Consider the following 19,459-nt stretch of genomic DNA (forward strand, 5'->3'; position numbering starts at 1 on the left):
ATACAACCAGTTCAAAATGACTTGGAACCTGCACCACAGGAGCTGCTTCAGTTTGTAAGGTGCAATTGTAAAACAGGTTGCGGCACAAAGCGCTGTGGATGCAAAACTATCGGACTTGAATGCACGGTGGCATGTGGGGAGTGTAGGGGCATTTGTGAAAATGCAAAGGAGATTGATGACAGTGACCTAAACAACAACTAGCTCAGATAATGACTTTCACCTCCAGTAAGTCCACACATTGTTGCAGTAGGTACTTTGAAATTACTGGTATTAATTTTGTTCATAAAGACAATCACAGTTTTCTGTGGATTAGTTAGTTTGTTTTTTTCGGGGGGGGGGGGGGGCGGTTGGGGGGTAGGGTACCCCCAATATATGGTATGATGAGGATATAAACAGATTTGAAAACATGATGAGGTGAAAGAGTGACCTTAAAACATGGGTATAGACACCAAAAGTTTGCAAATATGTCTATCAGTCACAAAGTTATTGCTGAAAACATATTAAAACTGTCCGCAGCAAGGGGCAAAAACACCTAAATTTCAAACCCAGAAAAAATATTGTTCCACTCCTTTGATTTTGGAAGATTTTGGATATGTTGTTAGGGGGACCCTATGGAACAAATCCCCATAGGTTTCGTTTTTGTTGCACTTTCCCCTAAGTAAATTCAGAGTTTGACTGGACTACAAGGCAACAAATAGTCCTCTTGCGTGACTTCGTCCACAGAAACATGACAGCAGACTAACACAATCCTGAAGTTGCTTTCTCTCCTTTTCAAGACGCTTTCGTGGAGAAGCCCGACTCTTTGAAGCATCTGAAATGAAAATGATAAACTTTTAAACTGATCGATATAGCAGTGAACTCGACATGCATCGTAACTGCACAAACTGCTAATATGAAGAAAGCCCCTTTAATACTGTCGTGTTAATTGCTATCTTTCAAATCATGTCATGTTATTGAAACCAATGAACTTTATAAGAACAAGAGAACAAGTTTTGTTTTGATTAAAGAGCTGTGTTCCTTCAGTTATTTTTAGTGCCTGTTACATGTACACTTTGAAAACAAATTTATCTCCTATAAATATATCATACCTGATAACAGCTGACGACGCACATGAGACACAAACTGCACATGATGAACTATGATGAACATTTTCCTAAGTACTGACCTCAATACTGGCTCCCGCACCTCCTCCCAACTCTCCTCTTGTCTTTGCTTCCGGTCAGCATGCGCAACAAAATGCCTTTTCTTCCATTCAGATTCAGTGCCTGGCACTTCAGTACTATTGGAAGCCCGAATCCCATTCAGAAGCTCCATAAGTTCAGCTCTCACTGCAAATTAAAAGTGCATTGATAAATACTACCGGGAAAGAAAAAAAAAGTTCCTAAGTGTTGATTCGAAAATACCATTATTTGCCTTAATCAGCAGCCAGTGTTGCCCAATTAACCTTTAAAAAATAATAAATCATTTGCAAACTATAACCTGACTTGTGATCAACACAAAATTCAAAATTTAGATGAATCAGTTCAGGTCGTTTGACCTCTGCAGCCGTAAAAAGTATGGTAGGTCAAATCGGAAACTTACTCCTTATAAAATACACAACTTGATTTGTGTCTCGGAATAGAGCCAACTAGCTGATGAACAAAAAGACCTTAAAAAGACAAATCACAAACCTTGCTGGAACACTTGAAAATCGAAAGGTGCATCGATTTCTACTTCATGATTACTTGGTTGCAATTCCTCAGGAGAGTCCTTTAGTTTCTCTGGAAAAACAAGTAATTTTGAAATTAAGGCCAAATGCAGATTACGCCAGAAAAGATGCAATTTCTTCCATGGAATTTCTTACATAAAAAGGGTGGAAAAGACAAATTTTTCTGGTTTGATTTTAAAGATTGGTGAGAAATTTTAAAGAGGTATAGCAGTGATAGGGTTGGATTTGTAGGCATAAACCATTTGTCCAGAACATGAAATTATCAGTTAATTGCACTAATGTAAGCCTAGTCTAGCAGCAATATTTTTCCATGTATAAAGCCTAATTGAATATTGATGGCTCAGACGAGGTGAAGGCATTTGTCAACCAAAAACAATCTACCTGTCGTTGAGGTTTTCTTCCCTTTTCTTTCTCTTCTGGGAACTGATGGACCATCTATAGCACCATTAATGTCCCTGGATGGAGCCATCACATATGGCTTTAAGTTCTTTTTAGGATAGGTTTTCCTCTTTCTCCTGCGATAGGAGGCAGCCAACTCTTATCATTACCATTGGATGATGCTGAAAAACAAACACATAAAGTGACAAATACTAATAGTCAAAACTATGACTTAGCCTAGACAAAATACAGCCTCCATGCAGGCTACACTCGATTTATGATTTTAACGAACACGAAGCTTTAGAAGGCCTTAAGACAACTTCAGACAATGCCAATAGTTAAAGGGGAGGCGCCTGATTGGCCACATCCTTGCCAATGAACCTACATGTGGTGGCAAAACAGGAAGACACAAGGTTGGCCTCGGGATGAGCACAGCTTAAAGGCCATATATCAAGGTTTTTTGCCATTTTCTGCTGTAAGACGATTTCAAAAGTGTACCTAACACTTTATACAATACAGAAAACCAAATGCAATTAGCTCCATTCATTTTGAAGATATAGCCAATTATGTGTTTGACAACTTGATTACCTAATCAGGCTAGCAACTGGCTTGTTAGAGCCAGGCGGCGGGTTCAGCAAAAGTTGTGATGTAGATCAGGTTATTTGTACATGTCATGCAATCATAAAAGCAGGAGGGCCTTAATTAATTATGCACACCTGGAAGTAATGTGTTTCATTCACTATGGTGTATTGTGTGGCTCCGAATTGTGTCAAGGATAGCACAAAGAACAATCGAATGACGGATGGGACCCATTTTCATGAATTTCCAAAGCCAGTTGAACGAGAGAGGAGGAAGCTGTGGATTCGGAAGTGCAAACGTTTGGAGTGTTGGAAGCCTGGGCCTTCGGCCAAACTTGGCAGTGATCACTTTATCGATACGGATTATCACATGAAGCTGGATATCTGCATCCAACTGAATATTAAATGCAACTTGTTAAAAACAGCTGTTCCAACCATGTCAATTGCATTTAATGCCCGAGGCTGCTGAGGTCGGTTGTTATACATAATGTGTGGGCCCTATTGGGGCCTGTGATACCGCATAGTGTCTTCTTGTGTTCCAGCCATAGCAAGGTGACAGCGACACAGATCAGTGTCAGTGACAGCCACTGTCAATGACAGATTATTGTCATCTGACATATAGGCCTATCTAACGTTGCACGGCATTATATCGTCACGTCAAGATGATTGTGCATAATACCGTCACTTTTCAATAGTAGTTCAGCGTCATGACATAACTGGCGATACAACACAGACGAGGCGAAACAATATTGTGCAACATTAGTCTGTTCAAAAATCATACATGTTATGCATCTGCAACCGTCTATCAATGTCTTCTTTGCTATATCGGCAGGTCTGCCATGCAAATTGATTAACCACAAATAAATTCTAATCACTTTCGTCCGAATGATCACTCTCATTATGATCTAGTGATATTAATGGCTCGAACATGTACGGCTCAACGTTTAAATATCCTTCTGTATCGACCAAAACATCCTCAAATTCACTGCTCTCACTCTCTGAACTGTATGTGGAAGCCATCTTGCTTTGTTCTGACTGACCTGATCTACGTCATCAAAAAATCCCTAGCGGCCACATGTGGAACTAATCTAAAGTTGTGTGTGGTGGGAAATTCAAATAGTTTAAAATTGAAAATTGAAATAACTGAATAATGACTTTATTATTAGAATTTTTTTAATGTCTGGGATCTTGTTTTTTTAACCCTCAACATATTTCATGAGTATCAATTATCAAGCATGTTTTCAAACCTTGATATATGGCCTTTAATCAACGATAGCCCATTTGAATACTCTCGATGTTCTACGCTCCAATCCGCCATTGAGTCGAGTGTCTGCGCCAATAAAGGTAGGGAATTCCTGCGCAACGAGTTTAAGCTTACAATGCAGATACGGTCTATCGCAGTGCTATTTTTAGGAATGTCTAACGTCAGGGATGTAGCCGGGGGGATCAGGGGGGTTCGAACCAACCCCAGATTGAGAAAAGGATCCGCTGAGGACAGTCAAAAATACTTTTCTACTGAGTTTTGTAACACCATGATTCTATCCAAATGGGCCATTGTACGATAGAGTGACAGGCCTTTCAATTACGTGGAGACCTCTACACCCTGTATTTTTTTAGCCTATTTTGGGGGACATGTTTTTTTTTGCTTTTTGGCTTAATTTGGGGACATTTCATCACGCCAATTTGCCTGAACAGCGATGTCATAAATCAAAGTTAGTGACTGATATCACCACATACACCTGAAAAATCATAATTTTAGGGGAAAACTTTAAAATGAGGCCATTTGGATGAGATTTGGTTATGTTAGGGGTCAAAAAACGCTTCAGGGGTCATATTTTTTTTTAAAAAGAAAAAAACCCACCTAATTTGGGGACATCCTGTACGGTGTAGGAATCATGTAATTGAGAGGCCTGAGTGACCTTATACAGTCCTTCGTAACTGGGAGTGCTGACCTGCCAGATTTCGGTCTCATGTTCACGGGCTTAGCGCCTTAGTTGCTCAAGAAATAGGCGAAGAACCCCCCCCCCCCCCCCCCCACACTGCGATATCAGGCTACGCCCCTGAACGTTCACACGTGATACATGTTCCATGTTATTTTCGAATTGGTCAATCACTGTGCATGAGGTGACTTGTGACAAGACATCACATGCAAATAATTAATGCGATGACAGGGTAATCGGCCTGGGAAATATTGAAACGCCACCATATTTGAGGCCACAATTCATGAATTACCTCTTTTGGCAGAAGGGCAGGCACGCCGGTCGAAGTCAATGAATGTGAAATTTTGAATATGGTTAGGGCCAGGGGGGGCGGCCTGCCCGCCCGGCAAGCGCGGCCACACAGGGTAGGCTAGGCCTAGGGGGTGGGCATGGTGTGGGGGGGGGGGGGGGGGGGGGGGGGGACTAGGCCTACCATTACATCAATGTGATATGTCAATGATGACAAATAATGATGAAGATGTCCACGCATCGAGCATTTACATACATTTACGGCAGCAGCATGGGGATGCATCTCATTTATCAATACAGGTGGTAGGCCTAGCTAGGCACGTGCCCTGCTGGGCCTGGGCCTGGGCCGGGGCTGGGCGACGGCCATGCTTTTTTCTCAGCTCGATTTAGGACAATTACTGAATTAGGTGACAAAGAAACAACACCTTTGGCGACCATCTGCAGGGCCGTATTTAACTTTTTTGTGCAGGGGGGGCAGAGCGATCTGCATGCGCCGCAGGCGCATCTGAACGGGGGGGGGGGGGGTCTGGGGGCCCTCCCCCAGAAAAATTTGAAAATAAAAGGTCTGAAATGGCATTTTCCTGGCATTTGGAAGTGTGAATCAATAGTATTTTTTACTCTAAAAAAGGACCACTTTTATGAAGACTAGGGTCAGGGCACTGGACTGGTCAGATTATAAGGGTTGCACCTGAGTTGATAACATCTGCTATCCATATGCTGCTATCATGCTGGTAAAGCTATGGCTAAGATTAGTTTGTCTTTTTATTATACTGTCTGAAAAAAAAATTTTCAACATTTATTGCACTCCCCCCCCTCCCCCCCCCCCCCCCCTCTAAATACGGCCCTGATCTGGCTATACTTACCATCAAATTCCATGGTCATGATATTTGATGCGGTCCTAACTATGACATGGTCTACGTTTCATAGCCTACCGGTACTTCAAACCGTAAATAGCAATGGAATTGAGCAAAACTGAAATACTACAACACCATCCGATAAATCGAATGTCGCACGTTCTGTATCCCGCGAGATCTCGAAGCTACTGCGCACAGGCGCGAGAAATTATATAATAGCTCAATGAGGAACCGGCGTGGAAACTAACCCGTGACGTGGCACTGATGCACAACTCGGTCTACAACAGAGGCGCTGACCTGCAGCCAGGTTAACATAATGACTGTAACGTCAGGTCGCGTCACTACGTCATTTCAGACAAGACACTCGCAAGGCATGACGTCGCCATTTGGTCTGTTCTAGAGGTAAATATGATGACACCTCCTCAGCGCCGCCTGTAGTTTTAGTTCCTCCGGTTCCTCATTGCCCCGGCCCCCTACCCCTTCAATTCAGCTCAGGCCCCTCGACTAACTACCTCCATCCCCCCCCCCCAAATGTAAAATGATATCGTTTTTAGATTTGCTGTCGGTGTAGTCGGGGTTTGTTTGTCAGTCAAGGGGGCAACCGAACGGCATCCTGAGCTTCAGGTTTTTGATACTCCTACGTCCCATACACCCTGAGCTTCAGGTTTTTGATACTCCTACGTCCCATACAAAACCCTGAGAAAATCCATTAGAATCGACAGCGAAGAGTGGCTGTTCTGATAACCTGATACACTGTGCGTAATGTATGTATATATAGTGTTTTATATGACAATAAAATGTATATGAATAAAGTTTAAGATAATCCTATCGTTAAATCGTTTTATACTTCATCGATTCTATGCTGTTAAACATTGTGTAGACGTGTAATTGTGTTTTAATTAAGTAATGAAATAAATTTGCAGCGGGGTGCGCGCAATACGAAGGAACAGCACTGAAAAATTCAGAATTTTCATAAATACCCGGATGTTCTAAAAATAGCAGCTAATGAAAATACGCGTTTCATAGCGCTGATTGAAATTTAACTAACCTACCTCGGACCCGAGCCCTATGGCGCAAAAGACTATACAATTGATAGTGCATCTGAGAGCATTAATTCCTGGGTCCGTGGTTTACGAATTTCCGAGACTCAAATACAACCGACGCTCTGATTGGGCGCTTTTTTTTCTACCGCAACAATCCGTTTGAAGGGCATGGATTTCCCCAGGGGTTTGTAACAGCGAGAGCTGGAGCATATGGAAAACCACTGGGTGCCGAGGATGCCGAACGGGGGGGGGGGGGGTGGTCTCTAAGTTTCACGTGCCTGTGCTGCTGTTTTAGTAGCGGCAGAGGCAGTGGCTAAAAAAGTAGCACGAGAAACGAGGATGAGCTGATATAGTTCCCCAATAAAATGGGTTGCCGCAAATATTGACAACTTTAAAACTGTCGAAAACTTGCGTGAAGTTTAATCAGAATAATTGAAGAGTCATGAAACTATATGATTACTACAAACCTAATGCAAATCTAAAACATTCATACGGGCTGGTTTTGCGAATAGCTGGATACCTTTGTTTGCAAAATGACGTCACTCTGACGTCACGCATAACTTAAAAGATACTTCGTTGCTACAGTTCATCATTATCCCACTGTAGCGCAATGTCTGTTTAGTTCCACCCCTAGCTGAAAGGTGGGGCAGCCTGATTTGGATCGTGGGATAATGTACGTTATAAGCCACTAATACCAATCGTTGATATACCACTATTGTTTGCGGAGAATGCACTGGATAGTCTCACCTCACATGCAAGGAAGTCAAGTGATCTACTCGCTCCAAATACATATAGTGTGACAAGTAATATATACGATACAAACACTGTTCGGTTAATGATAAAAAATGACATTTATATAATTCACGTATAATTCCCTTTAACCCACAAATTAATAAAATTCGTGGTAAATTCCCTTTAATATTTTACGCATAGGTCGTCCAGCTAAGGATGCGTAGAGAATTGTAATGGTTGGATCAAAAGTTTTGGGTTCAGTTCGAGACGACACCCAACCTTCCCCTAAAATAAAGTACACGCATGAGCAGTAGCCCCCCCCCCCCACCACCACACACCCACCCAAAAAGAGGAGCATTTGTTGGGAAAAAACAATCCTAAAAATAAAATGCTTACTATTACATTTACAATGGCCTACGTACTAGTGAATAACTAACGATACTGTCGATAGGCCTACTAAGTATACCTTCCATAGCCATAAACTGTTAAAAGTCTCCCCATTATGAGCGTGTTGACTAAAATCAATTTACTTTCCATGAAAATTCAAAACAGACCATAGTGGATACATACAACTTGAGCACCACCTGTGATTCGATTAAATAACCACACTATGAGTAAGTATACACCGCCGCCTGGATGCACTGAAATGACTTCCCTGATCGTGAGTTCCCTATATGTGAGATTTCCCTATGTTTGAGGTCTCCGCGCTCCAGGTACCTGCTTCTCGTTTATTCAGCTGATGATAGTGGCCATTCAAGATGAGATTAATCTGAGGAATCTAGGCAGAATAGCATTGTCTTTTTGTACGTTACAAACATGAGAACTGATTTGTTCATACAGATGCATACACGGATCTACAAAGCAGTAAAAACGAACATACCGGCACTGATGGTGGTTCACAATTGAACCACCAAAAAATGTGTGAGTGCCTGAGAAAAACAACTTGGAAAACGATAGATCAATGTATCGTAGAAATAGAACGGAGATAATTAGCTAGAATGAAGCAAAGCTACCAAGGGCTACAAAAGAGCAATGGCTAAAGCAAAAAAAACTGACAAGAAGAACTTTATGAAGGCCCAAGATTTCAATCTGAAGAGAGTTTAGTCTTGGTTGAATAAGGTATACTCGTGATAAATAAAGGTGTCTCATTCAGGTAATATCATTGATAAGTTTTACAGGCATTTTTGCTGAGTTAAAGGGGGACCGGCTTTAGGCAGGAGCAGAGGGGCTAATTTGGCCACCTTCAGGTGACTAACATACACAGTAAGGGCCCTAGGTCATGTGAGATTTAGCAAAAATTTATTCCTCGTACAAGCGTAAATCACTTCGACGTGCTATGAGATTTGAGAGACTCCTATTGGCGACTTAATGTAACTTTATTTTGCCTGCCTAGTTGCTGCTTATAATATTGTCCCCATAAGGGCAGAAGATGGACAATCTGAATAAGAAGTGGATGACACCCAATCAGTGAATATATTTGACAACACCAATCTAAATTGTCCGGGTTCTATCGAGCAAGTTAAAAAAAAGAAAAAGAAAAAAAAAAGATATTCGAGCAGTAAGAATGGAAAAGCCACTCGTATTGATAATCCTACACATGAGAAAAAAAAACTATCATCTATATCATAATACTATGAGGCGGCTCGATAAAGTGCCATTTGGGGGGTCGTGTATCGTCTCGAAATTTTGCACGTTTGCAGGTGATATGGTATCCTGATGCAACGTTATGTTTATTTTCGGAAATTTACTTCAGCGGAGCAGTAATGAGGGATTTTTAATCTGACACTGTCAATTCTCCTTACCACTCACAGAAGCCAAGTCATTGCTGTTTAGTTATGCAGGAGCTTAATCAATCACCTGCACTCCCTGTGGGGTGACTAACATTACCTTTTGAACGGCTGGCTGTAAGGGGATGATTGGAACAGCCTGTACCTGTTGACCTGCTGAACCAAGGTTAATGCTATTTTCAATCCACGATTGCAGGTCACCTGATCTTCGAGATTTCGCGGGGAAAGAAATTGTAAACAAACGCATGTGTGCAATTCAAATGTAAACAAAAATGTATTTTGGTACTTTTGGTTGCTGGACTTGGGTTTTCCCGCAGTAAGGAGCTGGGGTCAAATTGGTGGTCTATTGTTTATGGGTGCTGTGTTAGCCAGTGCTAGCCCTTGGTTATGAAGGGATTTTCAAATGAAGGTTACCATGGTCTGTTTATGTGCTCACCACAGCTTTCAATACTTGATGTATCTGAAGAGGCACTCTGAACTTGGCATGGCCTTATCAAGGAGATGCCTCACGGTGCTGAACTTCTAGCTTGCCTGTCGACTAAGTGCCTTGCCGGAGATCATGCTACATGTAGGAGGAGCACGCATTTTAAAGTTATAGTAAATGTAGTGATAGTGCAATTGGTCCCAGCCATTTTGAGGTCGACATGTAAAGGCCTATCTGGGTTCTCCTTCTTCTCCGTATAAAAAGGGGCATATTGCTGACTAAGGAACGTGGCATATTATGGTGATTTGGCATTTTGGCCAATGTATTATTGTGTATATAATGTAGGCCTACAGCATTCTTTGTGTAGCCCTTACTCAGGGTCCAAATACACGTACTGGGAATTGTCGCTGCAAGAAAGGAAGGGAGAAACTTATAATTTTGTGACAGAGGTTCCCGAAACTCGGGTTTATTTCCCCAACAAAATGGCTACTGCCTACATCTAGATTAGGCAAGAATAACATAATAACAAACACATTTTTCCACAACAAGGCATCAGTGGAGTCGGAGCCGCCCAGGGACATGGAACAGACCATGGAAATCTAAGGCACAACCAGCAGAAGCCAAACCCCGGAGACTACAAAGTCTGGATTCCCAACCGCCCCTTCTTGTGACATCAATACCCTTGACCCCCAAGTCCAATCCATAGAGGTGACTCCACCTAACACAAGTTGTAGACAAAGACATGTTAATATACAAACATGAAAATAATGGGTTAATCCCACCAACCAGGCCGAAGGAAATTATTCCTAAACTGGCCACACCTTTAAGGAGAAATGGAATGAACAGCATTTTGGTCACAGCCTAACCTAACTCACAGGGTGAAACCATAAAATAAAGGGCGCACCTTAATCGCCCAGCAACTTGGAAACAGAATATAATCTCACACTAGACTATCTGTAGCACAGAAAGGGTTAATCATTACTGGACTCACAAACAGTGACCTCACAAGCTGTTTTTGTAATCAAGTAAGTCCAAAACCTTCACTGCAAGTTATCACACAACCTTGAAACAACCTATAGAAATTTAGGTGATCTTGTCCTATACCTATACACAATGTACATTTGTACATGAACCAAAAGTTCCAAAGTTTACTCAACAGTTTACTCCATTTCAGTCTCTTTGTCTTGAAATCATACTCATTACATTTATCTACACAGCCAGGTCTAAACCATGAAAATACAGAGCATGCTCCGCTCGGAAACAGTGAACAGTTTACTGTTGATATTTTCACATGAACAGTAGACTGTTCACTGTTACTGTGTTATGTTGCCGTCTATTGGCTGTCTAGGTACGCCATTGGCTGCTACGCCATATACCATTTGCCATTACGCCATGGAATTGTTTCTGACGCCCCTCTCAAGATGGCTCCCAATAAATATGTTTATTGACATTGGTTGTCCACGTTAATCTATCGATTATATAGATTCAGATAGCAATCACCAAACATGGTGGCAGCGGTTTAAAGACCCATGAACTCTAGAACAGGTACAATAGTTTAGTTTTGTCAAAAATGGCAAAATTGAGCCCCCCAGAACCGTTTAAATTCGACAAACCATCGCATTCGCAATGGCCCGAGTGGAAAAAGCGTTTCGAGCGCTACCGGTTGGTCGCGAAAGTCAACAAAGAAGACGGCTTAGTGCAGGTTTCTACCCTCATTTATGCCATGGGAAAGGAGGCTGAGAATGTCTTTGAGTCCTTTAAGCTTTCTGAGGAAGATCAGAAGAAAATTGACGTAGTTCTGGGCAAATTTCTGGGCAAATTTCAAATGTCATTCATGAACGTGCTGTGTTCAATCAACGCATACAAAAAGGTGATGAGACTGTAGAATCGTTTGTACGTGCATTGTACGAGATGTCTGAGCACTGTGACTTTGGTACCACTCGAAATGACATGATCAGGGACAGGTTGGTCATCGGTATAAAAGACCGTGAAGTGTCGGAAGTTTTGCAACTAAAAACGAAACTGACACTTGATGATGCAATCGAGACTGCTAGACAGTCTGAGCAGGTGACCACACAGATGGAGCAGCTGACACTTGGTGGAGCCAAGTCGACCGTTAGTGAGGTCAAACGTGGGGCCCGTGGTACCGGTATGCCCCAGGGTGGATTTCGTGGTGGACATCGTCGTGGGAGTCGTGGAAATCGTCATTCGTGGAGAGGCCAGCAACGTAATAATGATCGTGGAAACTACCAAGAGTACGACCCACAGCAAACGTGCGGAAAATGTGGGTATGGTCGCCACAAGTCAACCGAAACGTGTCCAGCACGGGACGCGTTATGTAATCGGTGTCACCAAAAGGGCCACTTCAAGAGTCGATGTAGGTCCAAAACGGTGAAGGAGGTCGTTGTTTCGCAATACGAGCCTGACGAGGAATATTTCTTAGGAAACGTCGGAATTCAAGATTCGAAACCGGGAGATGACTGGACGGTCAATCTCAAAATTCACGGAAAGTCAATCGCGTTCAAAATTGATACAGGCGCTGATGTTTCAATCATAAATAAAGATATTTATGAGTCGCTGAGGCCAAAACCCGCTTTGGTCCAGCCAAATGTTATTCTTGATAGTCCTGGGGGAAAGTTAGATACCCTGGGTACGTTTATCGCGCCTGTTGTGCATTGTGGTGTTCGATATAAGTTCAAAGTTTATGTCGTGTCAGGAGCTTCGAAAAGTTGCCTGATTAGCCGTAGTGTCGCCACTGGTCTTGGTCTAGTTCAGCGAGTCGAGGAAATCAAGGAATCTGTGTTTGGCGCATGTGGTTTGATGAACTGTGACCCTGTGAAAATCAAGATACGCGATGATGCTGAGCCGTATAGCGTCAATTCTGCTAGAAAGATTGCGTTCCCTATACTACCTAAGGTAAAGGCCGAAATTGAGCATGCGGCAGATGTGATTGAGTCTGTCACTGAGCCGACCCCGTGGTGCTGTCCGATTGTTCCTGTACCCAAAAAGGATGGGTCGGTCAGAATTTGTGCAGATTTGAAAAAGTTGAATCAGGCTGTTCAACGTGAACGATATCAACTGCCAACCCTTGATGATGTTATCCACAAGTTGTCAGGAGCAACCGTCTTCACAACTCTTGACGCTTCTAGTGGATACTGGGCGGTGCCTCTTGACAAGGAGAGCCGCCTATTGACCACGTTCATAACTCCGATGGGCAGATTTTGCTTCCGTCGTTTACCGTTTGGTGTCTCCTGTGCTAGTGAGATTTTTCAGCGAATTATGAACGATTTATTAGAGGGAACTGGTGCAATTGTCTGGCAGGACGATATTCTAATTTACGGGAAAACCGTCGAGGAACACGATGCTATGCTAGACGCTGTCATGCAGCGCATTGAGAAATCTGGGTTAAAGCTGAACAAACCCAAATGTAAATTCCGAAAACCAAGCCTGAGATATGTAGGTCACAAATTCGATTCCAGCGGTGTTAGTCCTGACGAGGAAAAAGTGAAAGCGATCGCAGAGTTAGAGCCGCCGAGTGACGTTCCAGGAGTGCGACGTGTCCTCGGAATGATCAATTACCTGGGACGATATATTCCCAATTTAGCGACTGTCATAGCTCCGCTCAATGAGTTGTTACATCACGACAAAGTGTTTCAATGGGGACCGCCCCAGAGCGAAGCGTTCGAAAATGTCAAGGCCCTGATTTGCAGTGCCCCAGTCTTGGCATACTATGACGTCAACAAAGAGACAATTGTGAGCGCTGACGCGAGTAGTTACGGTATTGGAGGAATTCTGATGCAGCGACACGGCACTGAACTCAAACCCGTAGCATTTTGTTCAAGAACGCTCAGCAAGGCTGAGCAAAATTACGCTCAGATTGAAAAAGAGTGTCTCGCGTCGGTGTGGACCTGTGAGAAATTTCGAAGATACTTACAGGGACTTGAATCATTTAGATTAGAAACTGACCATAAGCCTTTGGTACCCCTCATGAACACTCGTGATCTCGATCAAGTACCATTACGTTGTCAGAGACTATTGATGCGTCTCATGCCGTTCAGCTGTCAGGCTGAGCATGTGCCAGGTAAATACCTGGTAGTCGCGGATACGCTGTCGAGACAGCCATTGAAATGCGCAGATATCGGAAGTACCCCTGAACAGGACATTACTTTTTAGCTCACCTCTTAGCAGAGGTGAGCTTATCCCATACCGTGGCGTCCGTCGTCCGTCGTCGTCGTCGTCGTCGTCGTCGTCGTCGTCCGTCGTCGTCCGTCGTCCGTTAGCAGGGCACGTTTCGTAACTGTTAGAGCTATTGAGTTGAAACTTGGTACACATGTACCCTTATGTAATGACACCTTGGAGACCAAGTTTCGGTCCGATTCGTTTCATGGTTTGGCCACCAGGGGGCCAAACGTTAAAAGTGAAAATATGCAATATCTCCCTTAATAGTAGTCGGGAAATTTTGAAAAAAATATGGTAGGTACTTCTAGCAAAGGTGCATCATATATCCTCCGGGTTTTTGATTTGACCTCCTTTTCAAGGTCACAGAGGTCAAATGGTGTAAATTGGCCGTTAGGATGTAACGATGGCACGTTTCTAAACTGCAATGACTATTGATACCAAATTTGGTACACATTTACCCCTTAGTCAGGTGATCTCAGGGACCGAAGTTTGGTCCAATATGATTCACCACTTGACCACCAGGGGGCAAGATCCAAAAACCTTAAAAATGTGATTATTCCTTAACTTCTTGCCCGATTGCCACCAATTTGATATCATGGGTACATCTAACCACCATACAGTATATGTCACACAGGTTTTTAATTTGACCTTCTTGTCAAGGTCACAGAGGTCAAATGGCGTAAATTCGCCGTCAGGCCGTAACTATGGCACGTTTCTTAACTGCAATGACTATTTATCACAAATTAAGTACACATGTACCCCTTGGTCAGGTGATCTCAGGTACCGAAGTTTGGTGCAATCTGATTTGCCGTTTGGCCTCCAGGGAGGGGCCAAATCCTAAATTCTTCAAAATGCCATTATTCCTAGTAATGACTTGCCCGATTGGCACCAATTTTATATCATAGGTACATCTAATTCTAACAACCATTCAATGTGTCACCCGGGTCTTCTTTGATTTGACCTACTTTTCAAGGTCACAGAGGTCGAATGTACTGTAAATTGGCCATTTTGGGGAAATTGTAATTGCTTGGACCTACATCAAACCTAACACTACATGACACAATACCATGCTCTTTATCCATCTTTCCTCCACATGAGGTGAGCACAATGGCCCTGGCCATTTCATAATTGAGAAGGTGCATTATAAGCGGCGTACGAAATACCGAAGCGGAGACAAAATGGCGGCATGTTGTTTACGCTATGTGCAATAATCTTGGAGCTCAATGACACTCAAGTACCCAATTTTCTGCTTAAAAAGTAGTCTGGTAGGCGATATTATCACTAGTTCGTTTTCAGTGGTAGTCATAAGGTCTTTAGGGACTAAATTCAGAAATTAGTTCTTGAATATTTGGCGACATTTCTGTGAAAACGATATCGGAAGTGCATGCTCTGTTCGCGATGACATCGCCGATGTATTTTGAAGTGGAGAATTCCCACAGTATGTGCAGTGAATCGGCATGATTCTGTTCGCCTATTATGTTTTAGTTCTACGATTCTTTCAAGAGTAAAAAGTAGACATTCTAAGCAATACAATAATGTCACTCCCATAAAAATTGATTGGAAATTGAGGGAGCTACGGCATTCTCTTCGGCAACTGGCAGCGCTGGAAAAATACATAGCATACTGTACAGTACCAAATGGTACATTTTAAAAAGCGCTCATTGGACAACGTAGGGAATCACCAGAAATGACGTCATCGCTGGTCTAAATAGAAAACTACGGTGGCGCAGTAGAGCACAAGAAAAGGTTTAGCATTAACTTCGTCATGCAAGCTTCAGCAACAAAACGATTTCTCATGAATGATTTATTTGATCATCATCAGCTTGTTTCCCCTGATAGATAAAAAAATGATTTACAATTTCCATCAAAGTTGTCTATTTTGTGTATAGTCACATGTTATTTAGGGTACCCTGTTATTTAACTGGCAAGGAGCCAAGCAGTTTTGAATATTCGCGGGAAAATATTTCGTACTTGTAAACGAGGCTATGACAATGAGTATCCTCATTCATGGCATAAACTTCATGTTTCGGTAAATATTTTCATACGATGATTTCACCCGAATTGTGGTCAGGATTGAGGAATGAACAGTGGCATAATTATGTCAACCAAAAACATTGGTACCGTAGTGAACGCAAAAGGATATCAAATACCATGGAGCATGCCATTTTCATGCATAATGAACTAAACACCGGGACGATATTAATGATATTAACTCAGCTGAGCGCCAGGCCCTTGGGCCTCTTGTTCTCACTTTACCTCCAGTATTGCACCTTTGAGTGCCAGTCTTTCCAACAGTTCTGATTTCCAGTTCCGATGCACAAGAATTTTTCACAGTATGAACACCAAAAGACAGTCTTTCTCCTTGGAGGCAAGTCCTTGTATGCCCTATTTGGACTTTGGAGTCTAGCCCTTCTGTGCTTCTCACTACACACAACACACCTATTATCCTGAGTAGCATGGGCAGGTCTCTCTACCACATGAAGTCCAACGTTTTGAAAACGCCTTTCCTCGTTCCCTCGTGCTGGCCGAACAGGGACGGGACGAACAAAGTCTCCCACAAGAAGGTTGCATAACTTCTCAACAAACTGCAGAAATGTTTGTGTCCTCATGCCATCCCTTTGATGTGGTCTATAGAATCCAATGAGAACATAAGTATTGTAGGTGGCCCACATGAAAAACTTTATCATTAGGCGGCGAGGCCACTTGTAGTGGCGACGGCTTTTATGAAGTCTCGTCATCTGATCATTTTTGTCCGTCCCACCCATATACTTATTGTACATAACAACAGCTTTGGGGCTTGGCACTGCAACTCTCCTATGCTCTCTTGCATCATACCTTTGAACATGCTCAGGAGGGTCACTAATGAACTGTGATGTTAGAAAGTAAATGGGCCTGCTATCCCGCCATGTGATGCAAGCAACCTCACCATTGTTCTTCATGATTGATTCTCCTCGGGCCATTTGATTTTTTTTCTTGATAATATCCTTTGGAAAGCCTGCCCTGTTTGTTTGTATGGTTCCCACATACCCTATCCCACACTGCCTTTTCAAGTATTGAGCAAGTTCTATCCCTGAATAGTACCTGTCACAATAAACCCTGTAGTTCTGGTCAGTGAATGGCCAAAGGAGACGGACAACAAGATTTCCTGTAACCCCCAAATTGTCAATAGCATTTGCATCATCACGGGCTCCAGTGTAGATTTCAGCATTACAAATGTATCCATTCTCACTGTCACAGACCAAGAATGACTTTATTCCCCACCTGACTGGCTTATCTTTTATGTACTGTCTAATCGACAACGAATTCTTGGTGGGAATCATCCCTTCATCCAGCGAAAGATCCTGCTCTGGTTTGTAGTAGTGTTGGAACTTTTCAAGCACTATATTGAAGATAGGCCTTGTCTTATAAATCTTGTCAGTCTTATCTAATTCAGGATCATCCTCATTTACACAGTGAAGGAATGACCAAATTGCAAGAAATCGATCACGTGTGAAGATCCTGTTGAAACCTGGGGTGATTGTTAGATCATTGTCCTTCTGCCGCCAATAATGTTCATACCTTGTCTTATGCACCAACATCTCAATAACAACCCTGCAACCAAAGAAAGCCTTCATTTCTTCCAGGGTGACAGGGTAATATGACTTTGCATAGTAATGGTCAGGCTTTGTTGCCTTCACACGGTTAGCCTGACGATTAGTTTCATCCACCAAAAGTTGCCACAGTTCTGGGGGCCAAAGTAATGAAAACCAGTCCAGAAAAGAACTTTGATCATCAGTGACATTATCAGGAATGTTCTTAGGCCCACAAGCTTCATTTGGACTAAAATCATCATCAACAAACCCTGTATTATCATCAATCCACAAATAACGAGGAGCTGCAGCACGGTTCCCCCTATTGGCAGCACCTCTGGGACGACCCCCACCTCGACGACCTCTGAGACGGCCCCTATTTTGAGCAGGCTGTGGAGGCTGTGCATTATGTACTACAGGATCGTCAGAATCACTACTACCTGCATTGGCAGCTAAATCTGGCTCAGATTCACTTTCAAAGTCACTTTCATGACGATAGTCAGAGTCAATATCGTCCTCATCATCATCTAAATCTATCATGTCCCTTACCTCCTCTGCAGTCAGCCTCCTACGCGTCATTTTTGGTCAAATTCCACGGAAAAACTTGCAAAATAATCGGAAGATATCACTTGCCGAAGAGCATATGAAAGCTGATCGCGGATTGGCCGAAATCACCGGTTAAAATAGCTTTGTTTACATGATACACGTGGTGGCCGGGAAACCGGCCTGGCGGGATATAGTAGAATAAAGTCATGGCCGGGAAACAGGCCCCGCGGGTTCAAAGGGTTAAAAGGCGGACAATCCCTGTTGCCATGCAAGTGATTAGTTGTGCAGGCTATTGTACACAATAACTCCATTAATTTAGAAACAAGCAAACTTACCATCTACTAAGAGTAGACGCATTTATCTCCATTTGTTGCAACCCAGTGTTGCCCATCACTCTGGGGTTGCCGACGATAACCTCTCTTATCTGTTTGTACTCTCTTGCCACCAGCGTCATTTGTTGGTTGATCTTATTGCCCTTCTTTACTGGAGATGGAAAGAGGTGACACAGCCTGATGACAATGGCTTCCATATAGCGGTTTGCATCTGGTTTCACGGCTGGCGCAGCATTCGGACCAAGGAAAGCTCTGAAAAACAACAAGCGTACATGTAGAATTGGTAAAGTCTGGCCCAACCTGGAAATATTGCTGACACATTTTAGGCTTTCTCTAGGTTGGCAGTGACTCAAAGTTTATTTTTAGCTCACCTCTTAGCAGAGGTGAGCTTATCCCATACCGTGGCGTCCGTCGTCCGTCGTCGTCGTCGTCGTCGTCGTCGTCGTCGTCGTCCGTCGTCCGTTAGCAGGGCACGTTTCGTAACTGTTAGAGCTATTGAGTTAAAACTTGGTACACATGTACCCTTATGTAATGACACCTTGGAGACCAAGTTTCGGTCCGATTCGTTTCATGGTTTGGCCACCAGGGGGCCAAACGTTAAAAGTGAAAATATGCAATATCTCCCCTAATAGTAGTCGGGAAATTTTGAAAAAAATATGGTAGTTACTTCTAGCAAAGGTGCATCATATATCCTCCGGGTTTTTGATTTGCCCTCCTTTTCAAGGTCACAGAGGTCAAATAGTGCAAATTGGCCGTTAGGATGTAACGATGGCACGTTTCTAAACTGCAATGACTATTGATCCCAAATTTGGTGCACATTTACCCCTTAGTCAGGTGATCTCAGGGACCGAAGTTTGGTCCAATATGATTCACCACTTGACCACCAGGGGGCAAAATCCAAAAACCTTAAAAATGTGATTATTCCTTAACTTCTTGCCCGATTGCCACCAATTTGATATCCTGGGTACATCTAACCACCATACAGTATATGTCACACAGGTTTTTAATTTGACCTTCTTTTCAAGGTCACAGAGGTCAAATGGCGTAAATTGGCCGTCAGGCCGTAACTATGGCACGTTTCTTAACTGCAATGACTATTGA

At 42.9% G+C, this 19,459-nt stretch overlaps 1 protein-coding gene and 1 long non-coding RNA gene across 2 annotated transcripts; both read right to left on the reverse strand.

The window, feature by feature from the left end:
* Positions 1–1,181: 1,181 nt before the first annotated feature.
* Positions 1,182–2,175, reverse strand: LOC135485870 (uncharacterized). Its single transcript, XR_010446642.1, has 3 exons — positions 2,090–2,175; positions 1,671–1,760; positions 1,182–1,328 (listed from the first exon to the last, which is right to left on the reverse strand). It is a non-coding gene; the product is annotated as an uncharacterized LOC135485870 (long non-coding RNA).
* A 13,988-nt stretch (positions 2,176–16,163) lies between these two features.
* On the reverse strand, positions 16,164–18,059 carry LOC135486738 (piggyBac transposable element-derived protein 4-like). Its single transcript, XM_064769832.1, has one exon. The coding sequence runs from the start codon at positions 18,057–18,059 to the stop codon at positions 16,164–16,166; it is 1,896 nt and encodes a 631-aa protein (XP_064625902.1).
* Positions 18,060–19,459: the final 1,400 nt, after the last annotated feature.

This window comes from Lineus longissimus, chromosome 4 (genome assembly GCF_910592395.1).
Source record: "Lineus longissimus chromosome 4, tnLinLong1.2, whole genome shotgun sequence".
Lineage (NCBI taxonomy): Eukaryota > Metazoa > Nemertea > Pilidiophora > Heteronemertea > Lineidae > Lineus > Lineus longissimus.